At 40.8% G+C, this 23,283-nt stretch overlaps 1 protein-coding gene across 2 annotated transcripts in view; it reads right to left on the reverse strand.

Annotated features, from left to right (window-relative positions):
- Nucleotides 1-230: 230 nt before the first annotated feature.
- VRK3 (VRK serine/threonine kinase 3) overlaps nucleotides 231-23,283 on the reverse strand; it is a 109,071-nt gene continuing 86,018 nt past the window's right edge. For both annotated transcript variants that reach the window (XM_075837479.1, XM_075837478.1), the window contains 4 exons: nucleotides 22,249-22,366; nucleotides 16,257-16,315; nucleotides 3,001-3,142; nucleotides 231-1,285 (listed from right to left, as the gene is read on the reverse strand). In XM_075837479.1, coding sequence (XP_075693594.1) covers nucleotides 3,006-3,142; nucleotides 16,257-16,315; nucleotides 22,249-22,366 — 314 coding nt within the window. In that variant the 3' untranslated portion in view covers nucleotides 231-1,285; nucleotides 3,001-3,005. The remainder of the gene's footprint in view (nucleotides 1,286-3,000; nucleotides 3,143-16,256; nucleotides 16,316-22,248; nucleotides 22,367-23,283) is intronic.

A 23,283-nucleotide genomic window follows, 5' to 3' on the forward strand; every position in this document is an offset into this window, starting at 1 on the left:
ACTTTTCATTATACAAATACACACATTTATTTGCTGAAACCGCAATTACTCTTTAATGCAGGAGTTGGGGAAGATAGTTGTCCCCACCAGGTTATATATAGTATGTACAGAAGAAAAAATGTTATCTGTTCTTTAGTGAATGTAGCTAGTCATCTTTATTAATATTTCTAATTATCTCAATTTGCTATTCAGTAAAGTACCAAAACCATGACCGTGATGTATTACAAATGTTATATGGTAACTGTTTGTTTGCAAACCAAAATCAATACAATTTTATTTAAAGTCACAGCTTTATTCTGAAAATATCATTCACATCAGTGCGAAAGTAGCATTCTGATTTGCATTTTTTTGTTCATGGATAAAGTACATAACACGGGAATTTCTGTTCCTAAATCGTATTTCCCAGGATTAGTGAAGTAAGGAACAGATCAAAAAAATATTAAAGAGTGTTTTTATGCCTAAGGCCTCATGCACACGACTGTGGATTTTGTCCATAATTACGGACCCATTCATTTCTATGGCCGATGGACACCTTCCCATATATTTCTGGGAAGGTCTGTGCTGTAGAAACCTTCTGTTTTAAAAAAAAAAAAAAAAATATAGGACAGGTTTTATTTTTTATTTACGGACCATGTGCATGGGGGCCTGAAATGGGGATTCAGTAGCATGGTTTAAATGCTAACAACTTCACCTCTCTTTCTGCAGCAGTAGAGACTACATGTAGCACTGTAAAGTAGATATGTTAAGGCCCATTTACATGAGCCAACAATGGGCTGAACAAACATTCTTACGAATGCCAGTTACCGATTTTTGGGACATGTAAACAGTGCAACGATCAGCTGACAAAAACGCTCGTTCGTCGGCTGATCACATTGTTTATAAAAGCTATAAAATCATTGGTTTTGGCAGGGGATGTGTTGCCAAAAATTATGCAAACTGACGGGAACCAAACGATTGTATTAAAGATTGGTCATCTTCATACAGAAAGCATCGGCCCATGTAAAAGGGTCTGTTAACAAGCGCCGATCTACTTATTATATCACCAATTGGCGCCATTACGTGCAGAATTTTGCCCGTGTACATTCAGACTACACTATTACAGTTGCCAAGCTAAAGAAACATCTAAATACATTCAGGTTAAAAACCAATTTTTGATAACACAGCATCATAATCTAAAACATTGTACCATAAACAGATGAGGTGTCAATAAAACAAACTTTAGTAGAAAAAGCACTTCACTTCTTGTCCTGTAAAAATTATGGACATAGCCATCAATACTGCAGCTCTGAAAAAGTAAAAAAGAAGGTATAATTAACAGAAATGTACAGAGAACACAAACCAACCATGATAAACCTATTCAAAACCATATATTGTAGAAAAGGATGCTTGTATCTGAGCAGTTCCTTAATTTTACATTTGTCAACTTGTTATTATCGGAGATATTTTGGGCCTTAATGATGAGGCAAAATTTTTGGGGAATGTAGCATGCGCTCATCAAACAGCTGGGACTTCAGGGCCCAGGGCTCTGGATACAGGTTGGCCATTTCATTATTGTTTTGTTTTTATTTATAAATTATTTATACAATGTGTTTTCAAAAAGGTCAGAAAACAAACTGCAGTACACTCATTTTAACATGACCTGAGTCAAAGGCAATAGTACAGCTCATGCACATGGAGTATTACGGCTCTTTGCATGTGTCATATTTACAACGGATCAGACCCCATCCTGAGAGATCTAGACAGCTTTTAAGAAAGTCTTTCTTTGGGAAAGCTATATATATATATATATATATATATATAAAAACAAAAAAAGAGAAACCAAGCACACATAGTGCATCAAACGATACAAAGGTGAAGTTGTTCAAGGGTGGTCAAATCTGCTGACCTGGTTGTGTTGTGCTGGGAGCACAACATCCAAAGAGACAGAGTATATTAACTAGGAGTTGTTGGTCGTGGAGATTCATTAAATTATCTTAATTATTACGAAGCCTTTTTATATGTTTCTACAGATATCAGAATTTCTCCAATTTAGTTGCGCCAGGGCGATCATCCAGATTTTCTGCCTCGCTCTTCTCCTTTCTTTGGATGTATACTTTTATTTGAAGGGTGGAATAGCGCATTAGAACACACGATATATGTTTTTTCATCATGGGACTCTGTGTGACGGATGCCACTGTAGGGCATCATTACAGGTATGTTAAACGTATACGTCACGGAGCTTCCATGGGCCCAGAGTTCCAGAGAAGAGCATCAGGTAGCACTCGGCCTGGGGATTCTGGCCCTAGGGAAGCTCCTAATGTCCCTCTCTATATATGGCAACTCAGGTATTGAAAAGCTTCCTCCCCGGGCCCGAAATCCTGATTGCATCCAATGCTCTGGCTGGGGACTCCATATATCCATATATGGACAGGGATGTCAGGAGCTTCCTCAGGGCCGGATTCACCTGTCAGAATGCTTCTAATCCTCGTGTCGGTAACTCCAGTGTGGTAGGCTCCGGTCATCACTGTCCATATATGGACAGTGACGCCAGGAGCTTCCCCAGGTCCGTAGTCCCCGGCCATAGCTCTCTTTCGATGCTCTGGCCGGGGACGCAAGATTTTTGAAGCTCCTGACATCACTGTCCATACATAAGCAGTGACGTCAAGAGCTTCCCAGGGCAGAGTGCTTCAGGAAATGTATCACACTTATGTCTACACAGTGTGATATAAAGCAGCCTTCCGTCGGAGGTGTACACTGGGAGACCTCCTGACGTATACCTCTAACGGAAGGTAATAAGCTGATGTGAAGCGGGCGTAAAACGGAGCTCCCACTACTATAAGTATACATTATGAAACTTATCAGCATAATAACTTATTTGATAAAGAAACAAAATGGTATTCAAGGGCGTAAATGACTAACAGGACTCTGCTCCTTCAATCCATATTGCTGCAAAATAACGGTTTACACCCTTCATGATGGCAACTAGACTTCATGGCAGTGGGGCTTTTATTTGGCATTCACCTTTTCTACAGTTTTACAGGATCATAGGGCAGGGTCTTCACTTTCTCAAGAACAGATGAAACATTTCCCCGAATCTCAGCATATTCTGGCTTATCCACATAGTCCAGTTTCATAACTTGTTCCAGGTACAATTTCAGCACATCTACAAATAACAGCATGAAATGCTTTTAATTTACAAACATTTTCCAATCTGACATGATAGACGTTTGTTAACATGTTTATGAAGTTCAACCTATTATCTTATGGTATGGATCCAGAAAAAGGCAAAACATATTTTGCTCAGCAATCCAGTACACACCAATTGCAATATTATATAGATTTTAAGAAAGACATACAGACGCTTGAACTGTTAACACAAATTAACCATCGCAACATTCTGTGGAAGAGAGTTCCATAGTCTCTGCTCTGTTATGAAACCCAATATATGTTGGAGCAGAAACCACCTTTCCTCTAGACATAGTGGATGTCCCCTGTCATGTTTACAGGTCTAGATATAAAAGATCACTGGACCAGGGTTACATGGCAACTTTGGTCTGGCAACTGAAGCTACCATAGAAGAGCATTGAGTTGCTCAATCTGTGTAACTTCATGCTTTTGCAATTTCTGTTTACACATAAGTTGCAACTAACTGACCATTCATTTTAATGGAAGACTTGTGTGTCTTTTCAACTTACCAATACTAAACAGTGCATCATAAGACTCACACTCATACACTGGATACATGGCACACACATGTCATTCACGTGGTGTCACAAACTAAACACTGTACTCACTTACTTGACTTTTTTTTTCCCCAGAACTGACTTTTGGAAGATCCCGTTTGCAGGAGGGAGATATCAATTTGATTGAGTCAGCAGGAAATAACACGCACACTCGCACACACATGCTGCACGCTAGCCAATTACACACAGTTTGTCAAGATCTGTAGCAGATTCAGAGTCCAGTGCCTGAAACGATCTGGCAGAAAGGTGATAATAGCAAGAGTAGTCAAGGAATATTTCAGCTTCAGTACACAGATAAGTGTCAACAAGTTGTAGAGTAAGGGCTTGTCCACACACAACTGAATTGCTGCAGAAAATTTCTGCAGCAATTCCATTGAAAAACGCACATTCCTCTAGGGAAAAAATGCACCATTTCCGGCGTTTTTTTTACGGCAGAAAATGGTGCGTATTTTGCTGCGTTTTCCACAATGCTAGGAGATAGACATCTCCTCTGAAAAACGCAGCAATTCTGGCCACTTTCCACAGCAGGAATTGACATGCTGTGGTTTGAAAAATACCCACCACATGTCAATTTCTGCTCTGAGTTTTTATGCAGCATGTGGATGAGATCAGTTAAATCTTATCTACTATGCTGCTACTGTATTCTGCAGCATTTTGCCGTCCGAAATTACGTTTGAAAAAAACGCGTAAATTCCGCAGAGTGTGGATGGGCCCTAAGGCAGAAAGGAACCAGGCTACAGGCAGGAAGCTCAATAGTCTGGCAATTGGAAAGCGAATGGGACAGACTTTGAAAGTAAGGCAAAAAGGTGAGACCAATCAGGCAATGAATCCAGAAGGGCAAAACTCAAGTAAAAACTAGACAACAGATTCAGCAATAGAGTAGTGCTGACTGGGACACAAGAGTTTCTGGGTTTGACTCCTGACAGTGCTCCCCTTCTTCTAGGTCCTTTTGACTTCCTAGGGACTGGCTTGTTAGGATATCTCTGAATAAATTATTTCATAAACCTAGCAGCATCAACATTTTTTTCAGGCTTCCAAGAATTCTCCTTAACCCGTTAACGACTGGCACATAGTGTTTTTACGTAATGTAGATTTTCATAGCCTACTTCCAAAAATTTCTGCAAAAAACCTGTGGGGTCAAAATGCTCACTATACCCCTAGATAATTTCCTCAAGGGGTGTAGTTTCCAAAATGGGGTCACTTGTTGGGGAATTCCACTGTTTTGTCCCCTCAGGGGCTTTGCAAATGCGACATGGCCTCCGCAAACCATTCCTGCTAAATTTGAGCTCCAAGATCCAAATGGCGCTCTTTCCCTTCTCAGCCTCGCCGTGTGTCCAAACAGCCGCTTATTACCACATGTGGGGTATTGTTTTACTCGGAGAAAAAGCACCATAAAATTTGTAAAGAAATTTCTCCCTTTAGTCCTTGTGGAAATTTAAAAAAAAATTAGCTAAACCTACATTTTATTTGGAAAAAATGTAGATTTTCATTTTCACAGCCTAATTCCAAAAATTTCTGCAAAAAACCTGTGGGGTCAAAATGCTCACTATACCCCTAGATAATTTCCTCAAGTGGTATAGTTTCCAAAATGGGGTCACTTGTTGGGGGTTTCCACTGTTTTGTCACCTCAGGGGCTTTGCAAATGTGACATGGCCTCCGCAAACCATTCCTGCTAAATTTGAGCTCTTTCCCTTCTAAGCCCTGCCGTGTCTCCAAACAACTGTTTATTACCACATGTGGGGTATTGTTTTACTCGGGAGAAATTGCTCTACAAATGTTGTGGTGCTTTTTCTACTTTAGTTCTTTTGGAAATGAAAAAAATAATAGCTAAACCTACATTTTATTTGAAAAAATGTAGATTTTCATTTTCACGGCCTAGTTCCAAAACTTTTTGCAAAAAAACTGGCAGGTCAAAATGCTTGCTACACCCCTAAATAAATTCCTCGAGGGGTGTAGTTTCCCAAATGGGGTCACTTTTGGGGGGTTTCCACAGTTTTAGTTACACAAGACCTTTTCAAATCTGACATGCTGCCTAAAATATATTCTAATAAAAAGGAGGCCCAAAATCCACTAGTTGCTCCATTGCTTTGGAGGCCGCTGCTTCAGTCCAGTAGCACACTAGAGCCACATGTGGGATATTTCCTAAAACTGCAGAACCTGGGCAATAAATATTGAGTTGCATTTCTTGGGTAAAACCTTCTGTGGTACAAAAAAAATGGATTAAAAATTAATTTCTGGAAAAAAATAATGAACTTTGTAAATTTCACCTCTATTTTGCCTTAATTCCTGCGCAATGTCTAAAGGGTTAAGAACATTTCTAAATGCTGTTTTGAATACTTTGAGGGGTGCAGTTTTTAAAATGGGGTGACTTATTGGGGGTTTCTAATATCCAAGGACCTCAAAGCCACTTCACAACTGAACTGGCCCCTGTATAGCATTTTGAAATTTTCTTGAAAATGTGAGAAATTGCTGCTAAAGTTCTAAGCCTTGTAACGTCCAAGAAAACTAAAATGATGTTCAAAAAACGCTGCCAATCTAAAGTAGACATATAGGGGATGCTAGTTAGCAAAATTTTTGTGTGTTATAACTGCCTGTCTTACAAGCAGATACATTTAAATTGAGAAAAATGCTAATTTTTCGCTACATTTTGGTGTTTTTCACAATTAAATACTGAATGTATCGGGCAAATTTTGCCAGTAACATAAAGTCCAATGTGTCACGAGAAAACAATCTCCAAATCGTTGGATAGGTAAAAAGCATTGCAGAGTTATTACCACATAAAGTGAAACATGTCAGATTTGAAAAATGAGGCTCTGTCAGGATGGTCAAAAGTGCCCAAAGAGAGAAGGGGTTAAAATATGGCAACACAAAAACAAATAATTTACAAAAAAAGTGTTTTTACTGTAAAAGTGGTAAAACAAAAAAAAAACAACTATATAATTTTGGTACCACCGCAATTGTAACGAACCGCTGAATAAAGTTATTGTTTTTATACCACACGGCAAACGGCGTAAATTTAAGACACAGAAAAGTGGCGAAATTTCAGTATTTTTTCCTATTACCCCACCCAAAAAGTTAATCAACAAATTATAAGTACCCCAAAATGATGCTATTATAAAAATACAACTTGTCCCGCAAAAAACAAGTCCTTATACAGCTGTGTCGACACACAAAAAAAATAAATGTATAGCACTTTGAATGTGACATTGTAAAAACTTAAAAAATTGCTTGGTCACTAAGGTTTAAAATACCTTCAGTATTAAGGGGTTAAAGCATACCCCTTCAACTGTATAAAATACCGTAGCTTATGGCGATAGATTCTGGATTCCAAGATATTGTCAACAATGTATTTCTCTTCACTTTGCACGTTTACTGGTGGCGGAGGCGGCAAATTGCGGCCTGGAAAACAATTTTCCTGAAATGGCTTAGAGAGTAATGGAAAACAGAATGTACCTTCACAATCTCAGTAAGTTTTAAATGAAAAGTGACAATTCATTTGAGTAAAAATTGAAAATGGCCCAATATATTTCTGGCCCAATTCTGGAGAAGGTATTTTCAACTTAAATTTTTTTGTGGAAAGCCACACTTTGTGCCCTACATGAAAGACAATCGTTGCATTCCCGTGTTTTCAGCAGCCTGTTTAAATGGTTTTTGAGCATTGTAAAAACTCCCAATCTTTTCTTGAACCTTTTGTAATATTGTTCAGTCACTGCTGGAAGAGAAGTAGAAGATTGCGTGAAGGCCTCTATCGGCATAGAAAGGACTTTGTGATGTTGAACTATGCCCAATTATATGCAAACTCAGCTGTGGGTAAGTAATTCAACCAGTCATCCTGAAGATAACTAATAAAACATTGAAGGTATTGTTCAAGAGTTTAATTAGTTCTTTCAGTTTCTTTGATTGGGGATGAAAGGCAGAAGACAAATTTACCCTTATACTAAGAGCAGAGCAAAAGACTTTTCCAGAATTTGGAACCCTGTACCCTAGTTATCTTGAATGCCAAGGTAATTAAGGAAATTGGTGGATTGGAGTACTAAGAAAGGTTGGGACTATTCAGTTAAAAAAACAAAAAACAAAAGGCAATTTAGGGGTGATCTAATGATCTTTTTACACCTACGCCTGTAATCATGACAAGGGACATCCACTACATCTAGAAGAAAGGTGGTTTCGCCATCATCACAGACGGGGATTCTTTACTGTGAGAGCAGTGAAATTGTCAAACACTCTACCAAAGGAGGCTGTGATGGTTGATTCATTCAGCAAGTTCAAGAAGAGCCTTGATGCCGGTCTTAAAAAATATAATATTATAAGTTATGGAAACTACATTCTGGAGATAAGATGTTGATCCAGGGATTTAACCTGATTGTCACATTTGGAGTTAGGTCAACCACAAAATCCATAGTAACTAAGCCCCAAGAGATGCAATGGGAAGCGGCTGTAGCAAACCTAAAGAAGAGAGTGGAGTTTTATTTTGAGCACAAACCACACATGAAGCAACAGGAAAAAAGTTCTTAAAGGAAGGGTGTCGCACTACGAGGGCTGCCATTTTTTTTTCCATCTCTGTATGTGTCGATTAACGACACATACAGAGATGGAATACGGCACATACATCCCCATAGAGAATGCGAACAGGAGCCGTTCGCATTCACTGTGGTGTACGCCGTCTGTGTGGGAACGGCGCATGCGCCGCTCCCACACAGTCCAAATGGAAGGTCTTCGGCTGAGCGACATTTTCTTGTGGACCGGAAGCCGCGGCCGGACAGTAACATGACTACTTCCGGCGCGGCTTATGGACGTGTTCAGAAGCGAGTGGACGGACTGGCGGCGGCAGGAGCAGGTAAGTTATGTTTGTGTATGTTCCTGTTTTCGTGTGTGATTACCACTGTATGTAAGCCTACTACACTGTGTATTCGCTCAAAAAATGGCGACACACAGTGTAGGAGGTTTGAACATTCAATCCCCTCCTTTCTCCTGGCACTAGCCAGGATAAAGGAGGGGGGATTGTTTGAGGACGCTAGAGCGAGTGTGTCTTAAATTTTTCAGCATAAAGCAATGTGGTTGCTTTACCACATGCCAATGCTGAAATTTTGGGAATTGCTCCCTCTAGTGACCAGCACAGGGAAATGTTATAAATTAGAATCTAATTTATAATATTTCCTGACTCGTGAAAAAATTAAAAAAATTAGAACAATGTCTAATCATGTATACACTAACTGTTTAACTAAAAAAAAAAAAAATGTTTCTAGCGACAAATTCCCTTTAAGTCTTTTTAATGCCTAAATGTCCAGCCATCTTAGAACCATGGACTAATTTTAGAACATTAACTTGTGTGGTTTATGGTACATACAAACAATGAAGCAGCATCCAAAATCAATCTTTGAAGAAAAGATTGATATTACTTGGAGGAGGACTAAGAAATTAGTCATTTTCATACCGATCCTTAAGCAGAGAAAATAACTCTAAAATAAGTAGCCCCTTAAAACTTATTTTTAAGTAAATGTGTGCTATCACACTTGTCTTTCTGTATGGACTCAGAGAATATTCTGGATAAGGCATCAACGTTACAATTTTTTGGATCTAGGTTGATAAGCAATCACAAAATTAACATTGAGAAAATAATAAAATTCATCTTGGTTGTCTGGAGATAATCTTTTGGCATCATGGATGAATTCGGGATATCTTTGATCAATAAATACAGTTACAGGATTAGCAGTTCCCTCCAAAACAGGTCTCCACTTTTTTTTTTTTTTCTAGCAGATCGTTTTTGCTTTGGTCCTTGGTCTTGTTTGTTGTTCTTTTTTACTGTGTGGAGGCCTTCCCTCCACTATGACTTGTATTTGTGTGTATTGAAACTCAATAAAAAATTTTGAATATGAAAAAAAAAAGAAAAGTGAGCACGATACATCATCTTGTCTCCTGACAGCTGGGACAGGACTGTCCCACTACAGAATCATAAGCATCCTTGACAGTAAAAGGTAACGGTGAATTTGGATGCATTAAAATGGGCGCTGATTTAAAGAAAGTCTTTCACTTAATGAAAGCCTCCTGAGCCTTAGGTGTCCAAGTAAAGTGTACATTCTTCTTTGTGAGTGGAGAGATTGGTGCTTCGTTCTTAGAGTAGTCTCGAATTAACTTTCTGTAAAAAGGAAAAAACAATAAATCTCTGAACTTCTTTTACATTTTTTTGAGTTTGGTCAATCTACAGCAGCCTTGAGTTTACGAAGGTCCATATTCAGACTTTCTGGAGAAATAATGTATCCAATAAATTTAACTGCAATCTGATAAAACGCACATTTCCCAAGTTTAATGCATAAGCAATGATCTCGAAGTCGTAATACAGTGTAAATATGTTTGCGATGCTCCTAAGGATTCTCTGAAAAAATTAGGATATTATCCAGGTAGGCTATTACAAATCGATCCAATAAATCCCTGAAAACATCATTGTAATGCCTTAGTCACGTTCCAACATTTTATCAAAATCCAAAAGAAATAACAAAACGCTCAAAAAGTTCATATCATGTCCTGAAGGCAGTTGTCCATTCATCTCCAGGACGGATTAGAAAAAGGTTATATGCTCCTCTTAGATCAAGCTCAATAAATATTCTAGCTGTACAAAGCTTAGATCAAGCAAAGTATTTTAGCTGTATGAAACCTTTCAAGTAATTCTGGAAATAAAGAGAGAATATATAAATTTTTAACGGTGATGTTAAGCCACCTATTGTCAATGCAGGATGTATGGTGGAATCTTTCTTCTCAACAACTTTCTTTTCCCTTCAGTTTTTTATCATCCCTTGGTTGAAATTGATGTACATGTGTCTTTTTTCAAACGTACTATGTAACAAAGGTGTTCCAGCAGCAGACCTACTGCAGATGACCAGATAAAGTCTTTTTTAAATTCTCATAAAAATATTCCTGTAGGGCATTCAGTTCTAGTTCAGAAAGAAATAAGATATGCCTAAAAGGTATTTTATCTCCAGATAATAGTTCTAATGGGCAAACATTTGACTGATTTGGAGGAAGCCCGTAACGGCCGGGGCCTTTTCTCACCTCCTGGCGGCCACAGACCTCTGAGCCCATGCCGGCATCTCCCCCCCCCCCCGGAGACGCCAGCGCATGCGCCCGTACTACCCTGCAGCCTCTCCTAGGATGCACGCTCGACCACGGCCTCAAAGGGCCAGCATGTGCACCGGTAAAAATTCCCTAATCAATCCCCAGATCACCCTGGACTATAAAAGGGGCCCTTGCCTGAGCGTTGTTGTTGTATTCCCATGTTAGTCTACGCAAATGGTCCCTTAGTTGTATCCTGCTCCCAGTGTCCCCGTATCCTGTTGCTGTTTGTTCCTGAGCCGAGCTCTATTGTTGGGAGTCGTGTGTTTCTTCTGACAAGTCCAGTGTCATCTGCCACGCCAAGCATCATCTGTGCCAAGTGTCTGCTACACTACGTGTCTACCACTCCAAGTATCTGCCAGATCATCTTCCCAGGTACTCTTAACCTATAGACTGTTACTGACTGTCGTTTGGCCGGCTGCTACTCCGTAGCCGATCTGCATTTTTTTTCATCACAGACATCCAGACATTCTTCCTTTTGTGATGGCAAGGAGTCGAACAGAAAGTTCAGAAATGGAGGTTCTCTCAAGAAGTGAAGAAGCAGGTTTAAGCAGACAATTAAGCTTACAATATTCAGAGGGAAAATGTATATGTTTCCCAATTGATGGATGGATTGCAAGTAGAAAACCAAGGAATTCCTAAAATAATGTAAAACTTTGGAGAAGCAATCAGTTGGAAATGAATAACTTCTTGATGACCAGGCTTGATAAGAACTTGACTTTGTTGACAATGCAATATTATCATGAGCAGTTATGTCTATGAAATTACCGCAGTCAAGAATAGAAAAAGAAATTTCATGTTTTTGTGCAGTTGTGTATAGGCACACCGAAGTGAGTCTCTGTTACCAACAACTTGTCTTCATTCTGTAGGAGAGGATACCAGAGGAGAAATGTATATTACAACAGTGACAGGGATTGTCCTACGGATCTTATTTGCGCAATAAACAGCATAGTGCCTATAACCTACACAATAAAGGCAAAGATTTTATGTTTGTTGTCGCTCTGTTTCTACTGAAGAAAGGGGTTTTCGCATAACATCGATTTGCATAGGTTCTCATATAGATTCAGAGTTTTGGGTTTTCAGAGTAGATTGACCATAGGAGGAGGTACGATGCCCACAGCCTTTCCATTTTTTTCAGTAAGTCTCCTATCAATTAGAATGCATAATTGATGGAGAGGCGTGAATTTGATGGACCTGTGTCTTTTTCAAACCTATGTAACTATGTGCCGAATTAAGTCATCCAATTTATCTGAGGCCCTTACCGAAATGAACTCTTCTGGGCCGCTATATTCCCCATAATATAAGCTACCCAGCGGCAAAATCCAGCTGTGTATTCAGCAACAGAGCGTTTTCCTTGCCCAAGATTATGCATTTTAGCTTCAGCTGTGGCACAACGATTAGGATTATCAAAAACTTGATTCATAGCAGTGATAAATCATCCAAATCATTCAGGAGATTACTATTCTAAGCCCATACTAGAGCCCATCTTTCACAAGAAGAATTATAAGCAATTCCTTTTTCCTTTCACTGGTAAATGGAGCAGCTTGCATTTAAAAATATATGCGGCATTAAAGAAAATCTCGGTAATGCCGACGATCATCACTGAACTTTGATGGTAGTGGCCTATGTGAATTTTGAATCTGCAGCAGAACCAAGAACATCCAGAAGTTTTTTTTTCAACCTAATACACTTTTACTTGTTGATCTCGGACTAAGATTTTTCTTGACAGGTGGTGCCAAATGCTTGTAGTTAGGCAATTTGTTGCCTCATAGCAAGAACAGTCTAGAAAAAGTCCAGGTTCAGTACACAGTCAAGCAGCAACACGTTGCAGCGTGGGGAAAATACATTGTCAGGAAACAACCCAAGTACGGTACACAAATGAGTAGCAACAGTTTGTTGATTAACCACTTCCTGATCAGGCCAAATTTTAAGTTTTAGCCATGTGCCAATTTAAAAGCAAATTGTTGTTCTATTATTTTTCCAACCTACATGTATTTGGTCTTATTTTTTTCCACAATATGGAAGCCCAATATGTTTTGAGAAAAACAAGATATATTTTACTTTTTTATTAAAAATATGGAAGGAAAAATGGAAAAAAATAAATGTGTGATATTAGTTTTTTTTTTTTTTTCTATCTGATGCATGCCACTGGGTAAACACACATGAATACATATTTGGCAACTTCGGCCGACTTCAATGATACCAAATATGTGTGCATTTCTTACACGCTGGGCGCAAGGTGGCGCCTACAATGAATGGTGCGCAAACTGGCTTTTAGAGAAAAAATTTCCAAAGCTGGTTCGCTGACACCATACGACCATTACAGATGTTGTGACATTTCCAGTCCACAAAAACTGATGGCCTATCCTCAGGATAGGCCATCAATATCTGATCGGTCAGGGTCCGACACCCCCGTCTATCGGCTATTTTGAAGGGGCCACAGTGCTCGTTAGAGCGCTGCTTTCCTTCCTCTTCCTTTACTGCTCACACTGCGAATCGTGGACACACTTGTAGAGGCAGTTCACAGTATTACAGCTTTCTCCGATTGAAGTGAATAGACTGTAATACTGTGAACCGCTGCTACAAGTGTGTCCGCTATTCAATGTGAGCAGTAAAGGAAATGAGGGAGAAGCAACGATCGTACGAGCATCACGGCCCGTTCAAAACAGCTGATCGGCGGGGCTGCGGGGAGATGGGCCACCACTGATCAGATATTGATGGCTTATCCTGAGGATAGGCCATCAATTTTTGTGGACTGGAAAACCCCTTTGACACCCCAAAAAAGATTATTTTATGGAATTTAACGTCATATCAAAGATTTGAAAATCTGCCGTGTAAAATGTCTACAGCATGCAGATGTTTTGTAAAATCTTATCTACTTGCCTTGTACTGTAATCCGCTGCAGACTTTGCCTGCGCAAAGCCGCAGGTAAAATCTGCAGTGAATCCGCCACATCTAACGTCACCCTAAGGCCCAGTTCACACAGAGTTTTTTTGGCGTTGATTTTGACGTGGAAACCACGTCTGAATCAGTGCCAATATACGGCTGAAATTGCTTTTTTTCCCCCGGATGGCTTGGAGACAGAAAAAGCAGTTTACGCCCACGGTCCTCAATGGCCTCAGGCGAAAAACAGGGCAAAAAAGTGCAGGCAGGTCAAAATCTGCCTCCAAAATTGCTTCAGGAATTTTGAGGCAGATTTTTTTCTGCCTGCAAAATACTCCGTGTGAGTTACATGGTGACTTTGGCCACGACACAGGTCGACCGGCCAAAGATCGCTATGTCCCATAGCCTACATCGCAAGTAATGAAAGTCAATGTGGTTGCGTTGCGACCTGCAAGTAACTACAACACGACAGTTTGGATTTCTTGCAACGGTCATGTCGTGGCAACTTGCGTGTTGCGACACAACCACATTGACTTTTATTACGTGCAATGTAGGGTACGGGACACAGCGATCTTTAGCCGGTCGACCTTTTTTAAAAATAAAAAAAAAAGTGTGTGTGTGTGTGTGCTTCTTTTTTCTTTTACATTACATTATTCTTCTCTCTTTCTGGCAGTCTGCCAGAGAGGGAGAAGATACAACTGGTGATCGCTGTGACAGGCTGCCACAGCGATCACCTGACCAGAGACCACTCTGAAGCTCGGTGATACTGCTGTCTCTAGACAGCTGTATCATGGAGCTCCTTACCGTCGGCACGCATGTGATCGCTGTGACAGGCTGTCGCAGCGTTCACATAGCTGAGAACTTTACCGTTCGCGCGCAAGTGCTGCTGGGAGGAGCAATGTGATCGCTGTGTCGTGCTTTCATAGTGATCACATGATCAGAGACCACACTGAGTGGTCTCCGGGTGAAAGCTCTGTGATATAAGCTGTCTCTAGACAGCTGTATCACAGAGCTCCTCACAGTTGGCGCGTAAGTGCTGCTGTTACCGTGTTTCCCCGAAAGTAAGACAGTGTCTTACTTTCTTTTTATCCCCAAAAGCCCGACTATGTCTTACTTTCGGGGTATGTCTTATATTGTAAAAAAATAGTCGAAATTTTTTTTTTTTTTTTTTCACAAACTTTATTTAACTGTTTTACATTTTTTTTTTAGTCCCACCAGGGGACTTCACTATGCGATGTGCCGATCGCATATATAATGCTTTGGTATACTTAGTATACCGAAGCATTATTGCCGGTCAGTGTAAAACTGACAGGCAACCTATTAGGTCATGCCTCCGGCATCGCCTAACAGGCAGATGCTGAAGGCAGACCTGGGGGTCTTTGTTAGACCCCCGGCTGTCATGGAAACCCGACGGCGACCCGCGATTTGTTTGCGGGGGCGCCGATCGGGTGACAGAGGGCGCTCCCCCCTCTGTCAAACACATTAAATGCCGCTGTCACTATTGACAGCGGCATTTAATGGGTTAAACTGCCGGAATCGGCGCGCGCTTCGATTCCGGCAGTTGCAGCAGGAGCAAGTGCAGGGGACGGCGCGGTGACGTATGGAGAGGGGGGCGGCGCGGAAGTGGGCAGGAGGCGGCAATACCCCCGTGTTTCCCCGAAAGTAAGACATATGTCTTACTTTCGGGGTACGGCTTATATTAGCCGACCCCCCTGAAACCCCCGATACGTCTTACAATCGGGGGTGTCTTACTATCAGGGAAACACGGTAGGAGCAATATGATCATTGTGACAGGCTGTCACAACGATCACATGACCGGAGACCTGAGCTGAGTGGTTTACGGTTAAAGTTCCATGATACAGCTGTTTAGAGACAGCTGCATCACAGAGCTAAATGTCGCTGCAGAGCGGCAAACCTGCTAACTCTGCAGAACGGCCCTGCAGAGTTACTTGTGGACAGCCCGGACGATTATAGTCTATGGGCAGTCCCGAAGTGGTTAAGGCAGAAAGGAACCAGACTACCGACAGGAAGCTCAATAGTCTGGCAATGAGTAAGTGCAAGGGCCAGACTTTTCTAGTAAGCCAAAAGGGTTAGACCAATCAGGCAACCAAGGCATTCAGAGAAGAATAAAAAAATAAAAAATAGACAACAGATTTAGCAGTAGGGATGTCTAGCAGCACCAGTTAGCTCAATGGGAAGAGCTACTGCCTGGGACACAGGAGATTCTAGGTTCAAATTCTGACACAGTTTGGATAAATACCACACACGTGCCACTTACACAATCCACTTATACATGTACCTCTCACACATAGGCTGTGGGCTGCACACGGGCCATTCATACACAGGACACAAGGCACTTCTTGCATGCTGTGGACTACGCTTTTGTTTCTGCAAGCAAAACCAACTTTACAGAACGGAAACCAAAGCAAGCTTTAGTTTACGTTTATGGATTCCTCCGACGGCAAGCTGAACGGAACCCATGAACATAAAATCAACGATGAAGTGAACTACGCTTTCCCTAACTTGTTTACAAAATGTACTTACCGGGAATTTTCCTTCTCTGAAAGCACTGTTTAAGGAGTCCGGGTAAATCTGTTTTAAACCTGTAAATAAATAAAAGCATATAAATAATTATTTTATGCTTAACCCCTTAAAGAGGCTCTGTCACCAAATTTTGCAACCCCTATCTGCTATTGCAGCAGATAGGCACTGCAATGTAGATTACAGTAACGTTTTTATTTTAAAAAAACGAGCATTTTTGGCCAAGTTATGACCATTTTTGTAGTTATGCAAATGAGGCTTGCAAAAGTCCAAGTGGGTGTGTTTAAAAGTAAAAGTCCAAGTGGGTGTGTATTATGTGCGTACATCGGGGCGTTTTTAATACTTTCACTAGCTGGGCGCTCTGATGAGAAGTAACATCCTCTTCTCTTCAGAACGCCCAGCTTGTGACAGTGCAGATCTGTGACGTCACTCACAGGTCCTGCATCGTGACGGCCAAATCGGCACCAGAGGCTACAGTTGATTCTGCAGCAGCAACAGCGTTTGCAGGTAAGTCGATCTTACCTGTAAACGCTGATGCTGCTGCAGAATCAACTGTAGCCTCTGCTGCCGATGTGGCCGTCACGATGCAGGACCTGTGAGTGACGTCACAGATCTGCACTGTCAGAAGCTGGGCGTTGTGAAGAGAAGAGGATGTTACTTCTCTTCACAGCGCCCAGCTAGTAAAAGTATTAAAAACGCCCCGATGTACGCACCTAATACACACCCACTTGGACTTTTGCAAGCCTCATTTGCATAATTACAAAAATGGTCATAACTTGGCCAAAAATGCTCGTTTTTTAAAAATAAAAACGTTACTGTAATCTACATTGCAGCGCCTATCTGCTGCAATAGCAGATAGGGCTTGCAAAATCTGGTGACAGAGCCTCTTTAAGGACGCAGCCTAGTTTTGACCATAAGGCTCAAAGCCCATTTTTCAAATCTGACATATTTCACTTTATGTGGTAATAACTTTGGAATGCTTGAACCTATCCATGCGATTCTGAGACTGTTTTCTCGTGAGACATTGGGCTTTATGTTAGTGGTAAAATTTGGTCAATATATTTAGTGTTTATTTGTGAAAAATAGCACAATTTAGAGAAAATTTGAAAACAATAGAATTTTTCTGAATTTAAATGCATCTGCTTGTAAGACAGAGGGTTACACCACCCAAAATAGTTACTAGTTCACATTTTCCATATGTTGGCATAATTTTTTTTAGGTACCAATTCAGTTCTGAAGTGGCTTTTGAGAAGCTTATATATTAGAAACCCCCATAAAACACCCCAATTTAGAAACTAGACCCGTCAAAGTATTCAAAACAGCATTTAGAAAGTTTATTAACCCTTTAGGTGTTTCACAGGAATTTAAAGCAAAGTAGAGATGGAATTTACAAAATGTCATTTTTTGGTCACAAAATCCTTATTATTAAATTTTTTTCTGTAAAACAATGTTTTACCAAAGAAACGCATCTCAATACTTATTGCCCAGATTCTGCAGTTTTTAGAAATATCTCACATGTGGCCCTAGTGTGGTAAGGGACTGAAGCACCGGCCTCCGAAGCAAAGGAACACCTAGTGGATTTTAAGGCCTCTTTTATTACGCACCACATGCAGTTTGAAGGTCTTGTGGTGGCAAAACACTGGAAACCCCCCAAAACTGACCATATTTGGCAAACTACACCCCCTCAAGGAACATATCGAGGGGTATAGTGGGTATTTAGATCCCACAGGTTTTTTGCTGCAATTTGTGGAATTAGGCTGTGCAATTGAAATTATTTCGATAAAAGGTAAGAATTTTAAATTTTGACAAGGAATAAAGAAGAAAAAGCACCCCAACATTTGTAAAGCAATTTCTCCCGATTTACGGCAATACCCCATATGTGGTCATAAACTGCTGGTTGGACAATTGACAGGGATCAGAAAGGCAGGAGTGCCATTTGGCATGTAGATTTTTCTGGACTGGTTTCTGCGCGCCATGTCGCACTTGCAGAGCTTCTGAGGTACCAGAACAGGGGAAACCCCTTAAAAGTGACCGCTTGAAGAATTCATTGTAGTCTTCATGGGGTGCATGCAACTTTTTGATCAGTTTTTATTCTATTTTTAAGAGGCATGGTGACTAAAAAACAGCAACTCAACGATAGTTATTTTTTATCCCTTTTTTTTTTTTATACAGCGTTCACCGTGCGCTATAAATGACATTCACTTTATTTTGCGGGGCGATATGATTACGGCGATGCAATATGTTTATAGTTTTTTTTAGTCTTATGGCGTTTGCACAATAAAACACTTTTATAAAAAGTCATTTACTTTTTGTGTTGCCTTATTCTAAGAGCCATAACTTTTTATTTTTCCATCAAGAATGCCGTGCGAGGACTTGTTTTTTGCGTAATGGACTGTAGTTTTGATCAGTACTATTTTTAGGTACATTCGACTTTTTGATCTCTTTTTATTCAATTTTTTGGGAGGTGAAGTGACCAAAAAATTGGGATTCTGGAATGGTTTATTATTATTTTCTTTTAGGGCGTTCACCATGCGGGATAAATAACGAAATTCTTTTGTAGTTCAGGCTGTTATGGACGCGGCAATACAATTTACGTATTAGTTTGTTTATTTATTTTTGTTTAGTAATAAAGGACTGATCAGGCCCTGTTCACACTGAGTTTTTTTGACGCGGAAACCGCTCCGCAAAACTCGTCAAAAAACGCCCGAAAATGCCTCCCATTTATTTCAATGGGAGACGGACGAGTTTTTTTTATCACGAGCTGAAAAACCGACATGACCTATCTTGAGGCGGTTTCCTCCTCCAAAACCCCATTTCAATCAGTCAGAAACTGGAAAAACCGCCTCGACGAGTGTTTTGACGAATTTTTGTCAAACCACTGTGCAAAAAAACGTCTGGAGCAGTTTTTGCAGGAGGAATTTTCCTCCTGCATAAAACTCAGTGTGAACACAGCCTAACGGAAAAAGGGAGATTTTTACTTTTTATTACTTTTAAAACTTTTTATACAACTTTTTTTTTGTACTGTTTTACCTTGTCCCACTAGGGGACTTGAAGGCAGGAGGCCCTGATCGCAATTCTAATACACTGCACTACATGCGTAGTGCAGTGTATTAGAGCTGTCAGCTATTCGCTGACAGCAAGCATAGTGGGTCCTGACTTTGTCAGGACCGACTAGGTTTCAGTAGATGGCATAGACTGAGGCAATTATTAGTAGTCAGATTGCCATAGCAACCATCGCCACCCACTATTACGTAGCGTGCCGTCTATGGTAGTTTAACTCCTAAGAAGCCGCGATCGCTATGGAACGCGGCTTCTAAGGGGTTAATTAGCGGGGACACCGTGATCGTTCTCCGCTGAAGGAGCTGAGGCAACTGCTGTACGAGACCGCAGCGGTCACAGCTCCTGTATGTACCGGGAGGATGGCCAAAATGGCTGTTTCTCCCGTGACGTACTATTAGGTCATGGAGCGTGAACGATACAGTTACCATGACCTAATAATACTTCCAGGAGCGGGAAGGGGTTAATGGGCACTTGAGTCAAAATTAAAACAAGAAATAAAAAAATCCCTACGTGTTTTGACATTTTCAGTTCTTAATCATAGCTACTCTCTAGTACAGAAAGTCTGCTTTTATGGATCAGAAGCGGACCAATTTTTCTTATAGATCATTACAGCTGGAAATTAAAAAAAAGATGTAAACCACAACTGTCAAGATCTGTAGCAGATTCGGAGTCCAATGACTGAAACAATCAGATAGGAGTGCTAATAGCAAAAGTAGTCAAGTAACAGTCTAGATCCGGTACACAGATAAACAGAAACAGGTTGTAGCATGGAGTTTGGCAGGAAACAGTCCAAGTTTGGTTCAGAAATTAACAGCAACAGTTTGTGGAGACGCAGCAAGGAATTAGACTACAGACAGGAAACTTAAAAGGGGTTGTCCACTACTGAACAACTGATGACCTATTCACCAGATAGGCCATCAGTATATCATCAGTGCGGGTCGGACACCCGGAGCTATCTCTGGGCACCGGATGCTATGGCCCATTATGCTATGTACGCAGCCGGACGCAGTTGGCTCCGTACATGGCATAGTGGCTGTGCTGCCGTACTGCAGCTCTGGTCCTATTCACTCGAATAGGAGCAGAGCTACAGTACGGCATCTCACCATTATTCAGTGGCCGGAGCCAACTGCTTCCGGCATGTCTGTCTGGTGCTAGGAGGCAGCCAGAAAGCTTAATGGTGCAGAGACGGGGTGTCAGTCCCCCACAAATCACGTACTGATGACCTATACGGTGGATAGGTAATCAGACTATTAAAGGGGTTGTCCACTACTGAAGAACTGAGTGCACACAGGGTCATCTCAGTAAACTCACACATATAGTGGGGTAATGGCAGTCTGTCTACGGAAGCAGAAAATAATATAAGTTAGGTGACCGGCGGAGAGGGAGAAACAGAGAGAGAGAAAAAAAATAAGAAACTAAAATGAAAAATGCAGACAGAACCTGTAAAATCAGGGGGGTCTGCCTCCTACGGACACTAAGCTAAAATAATTCGCTCCGTGCTTTAAAGAAATGTATATGCTGGGCAGGAGGAGCTAACACTTTTGGCTTAGTGCTTGCTTCCATGTGGCAGCAGCACATACCCACGGAAAAAAAAACAAACAAATATAATTACTGAGCACCTACCATTGACAATAGCAAGAAATGAGAGCATGGAAGCAGCACATAGCTCAATTATCTCTTTTGTTCTCTCTATATTAACTCGCAATTGTTCTCTCTATATATACCGGTGTGTAACTATCACTTATTGCTTGAAAATGCTTCCATTGAGGAAGTGAAACGTTGCATTTGTTGGGTGAATAAATTTCACTTTTTTTTCTCTGAGTGCTGCTTCCCTGCTCTCGTTTCTTGCTATACATTATATGGGGAGAAGTCACTCCTTACCATTTGAAGCATAACACCGACAATTTTTGGGGTTTTAGTCACAAGTGCTGCTCCTATCTTGCTCTTTATTTTTACCATTGACAATACAAATACACTGGTCCCTCAAGTTACAATGGCCTCAGGTTACAATATTTTCAACATACAATGGTAAGTCATGGGCCATTGTAACTTGAAACCACATTCAATATACAATGCCACACAAGGTATGGATCTCGGCTGTGTGTGATTGGCTGGAAGATCCAGTGAATCAGCATGGGCACTTTACTTGCAAAACACCTATTGTAATGCGGTGCATGCCCTGATTGGCTGTCTAGTAGCACCTCTCTACAGTACAGTACTACATGTCCTGTACTGCGCTTTACTCCTTTGGACACCAGGTGAGGGCGGGTCCATGTTATATTTCTGGTACACTGTATACTGTACAGGTTCCTGAAGAAGCTCCTGTCCTCACCGTAGAAAGTGATTTAGAGCTTCCAACTACAGTATTTCTCACTTTTATATGTGAGAACTTGCTTTATCTGTATTAGTTATCTGCTTAATAATTTTTTCCTTATCTGTGGTTGACATTTTGGGGGCTTTGGAACCAATTCCTGGTTTTCCATAGAGTTAGGGTCTCAAGTTACAATATTTTCAACTTCAAATAGTCGCCCCGGAACCAATTAATATTGTAACTTGAGGGACCACTGTACAACGGTCATACCGGTTGATGATGGCAATTCGAGTACAGAATGTATTTTACCTTCTGAAGAGGTCTCAACACAACTTACCGGCCTTTTATAACAGATGTACAATCTAATAATATGTACGTGGACTGCCCGAAATGTCAAGGGAAACACGGTTTGGACATGTTGAAATTTACATGCCTGATCCTTTACTCCCTGAGATAAGCGCTACCAGACGGGTCTCTCTATTTAAAAAAAACATGCATGCCAGCCGAACTAAGTGTGTACGGTTAAGTCAGAGGAAATAGCTGACTGACAGATGGCTTATATTTATGGACCACATGAGATTTATATGTAACGTTTTATGTATTTTATCAAAATGTGCAAATCACCTTATTTTTTGCTCCATTATAGAGCATGGATTTGTTTCTCCACTCCAGGGTAACGACCCACACAGCCATTTCAGCATGCAATACCCCAAGGATTCCAGGTCGCTGCGGCGAGTTGGTGCTAAACATAAAAAAATTTATTAAAAAAAATCAGAATAGAAAATATGAATATCCCCCTTTATTAAAATAATTACAAGCTTAAAGAAGCACTCCAGCAATTATTTTTTGCACATATAATGCTAACTCACCAGCAATATTCTAGCAGTGTCATTTGTTTCTTCCCAGCTCAGTTGCTCCATGCATTTTGAATCCTTTCATTATGGGAAGCTCTGTCATGTGATATCAGCCTGACCACCAGAATAGGCCATGCTCTCATGTGTAAACAGGAGGTCACTTGTCTTGTGTGTCTGACTTCCTATGAACTACAAGATTACATATAGTGCTGCTGAAGAGCTCATTCCTTATCTAAGGGAACAGCAGTGCTGTGATATAATATGAGTCCATACAATGATTAGCTGCAAAGTTATAAAAGTCACTTCACCCACACAGCCTCTCTATACTATCTGAGTGCTGTGTGCAGAGGGTACAGTGTATTTCTATGAGATGCTGGTCACGGTCTCCTGCTTGTAAGGACTGACATAGAGAAACCTATCACTAGCAGGAGGCAGGGGAGACAGACTGAAGCTGCATAGGATACATGGAGACTCTGCAGTGTGAGGTCAGAAGTTCTTTGTCACTGGTCTATCACGTGCCACTTAGAAAGATCTCCGAGCAGTGCTGGTGCAGTGTGATAAGACTCTGCCCCTTCTGTCACTGCCAAGCATCATTGGAAATGTAGTCTGCATTAGGGGAACCATATCAGAGGGAAAGAAGGAACCAAGACGGCAGACAACCCATAAATGGTACATCAACTAAAACAGCATACACAGGAGCAGGTATACAGAAAACATCTTTAATAGCTGCCTATAGGCAAAAAAAATAATAATTGCTGGAGTGCTTCTTTAAATCGGTTAGCTGGTTTTAGGTTAATAAGGTTTA

The sequence above is a fragment of the Rhinoderma darwinii genome, chromosome 9, assembly GCF_050947455.1.
Source record: "Rhinoderma darwinii isolate aRhiDar2 chromosome 9, aRhiDar2.hap1, whole genome shotgun sequence".
NCBI classification, from domain to species: Eukaryota; Metazoa; Chordata; class Amphibia; order Anura; family Rhinodermatidae; genus Rhinoderma; species Rhinoderma darwinii.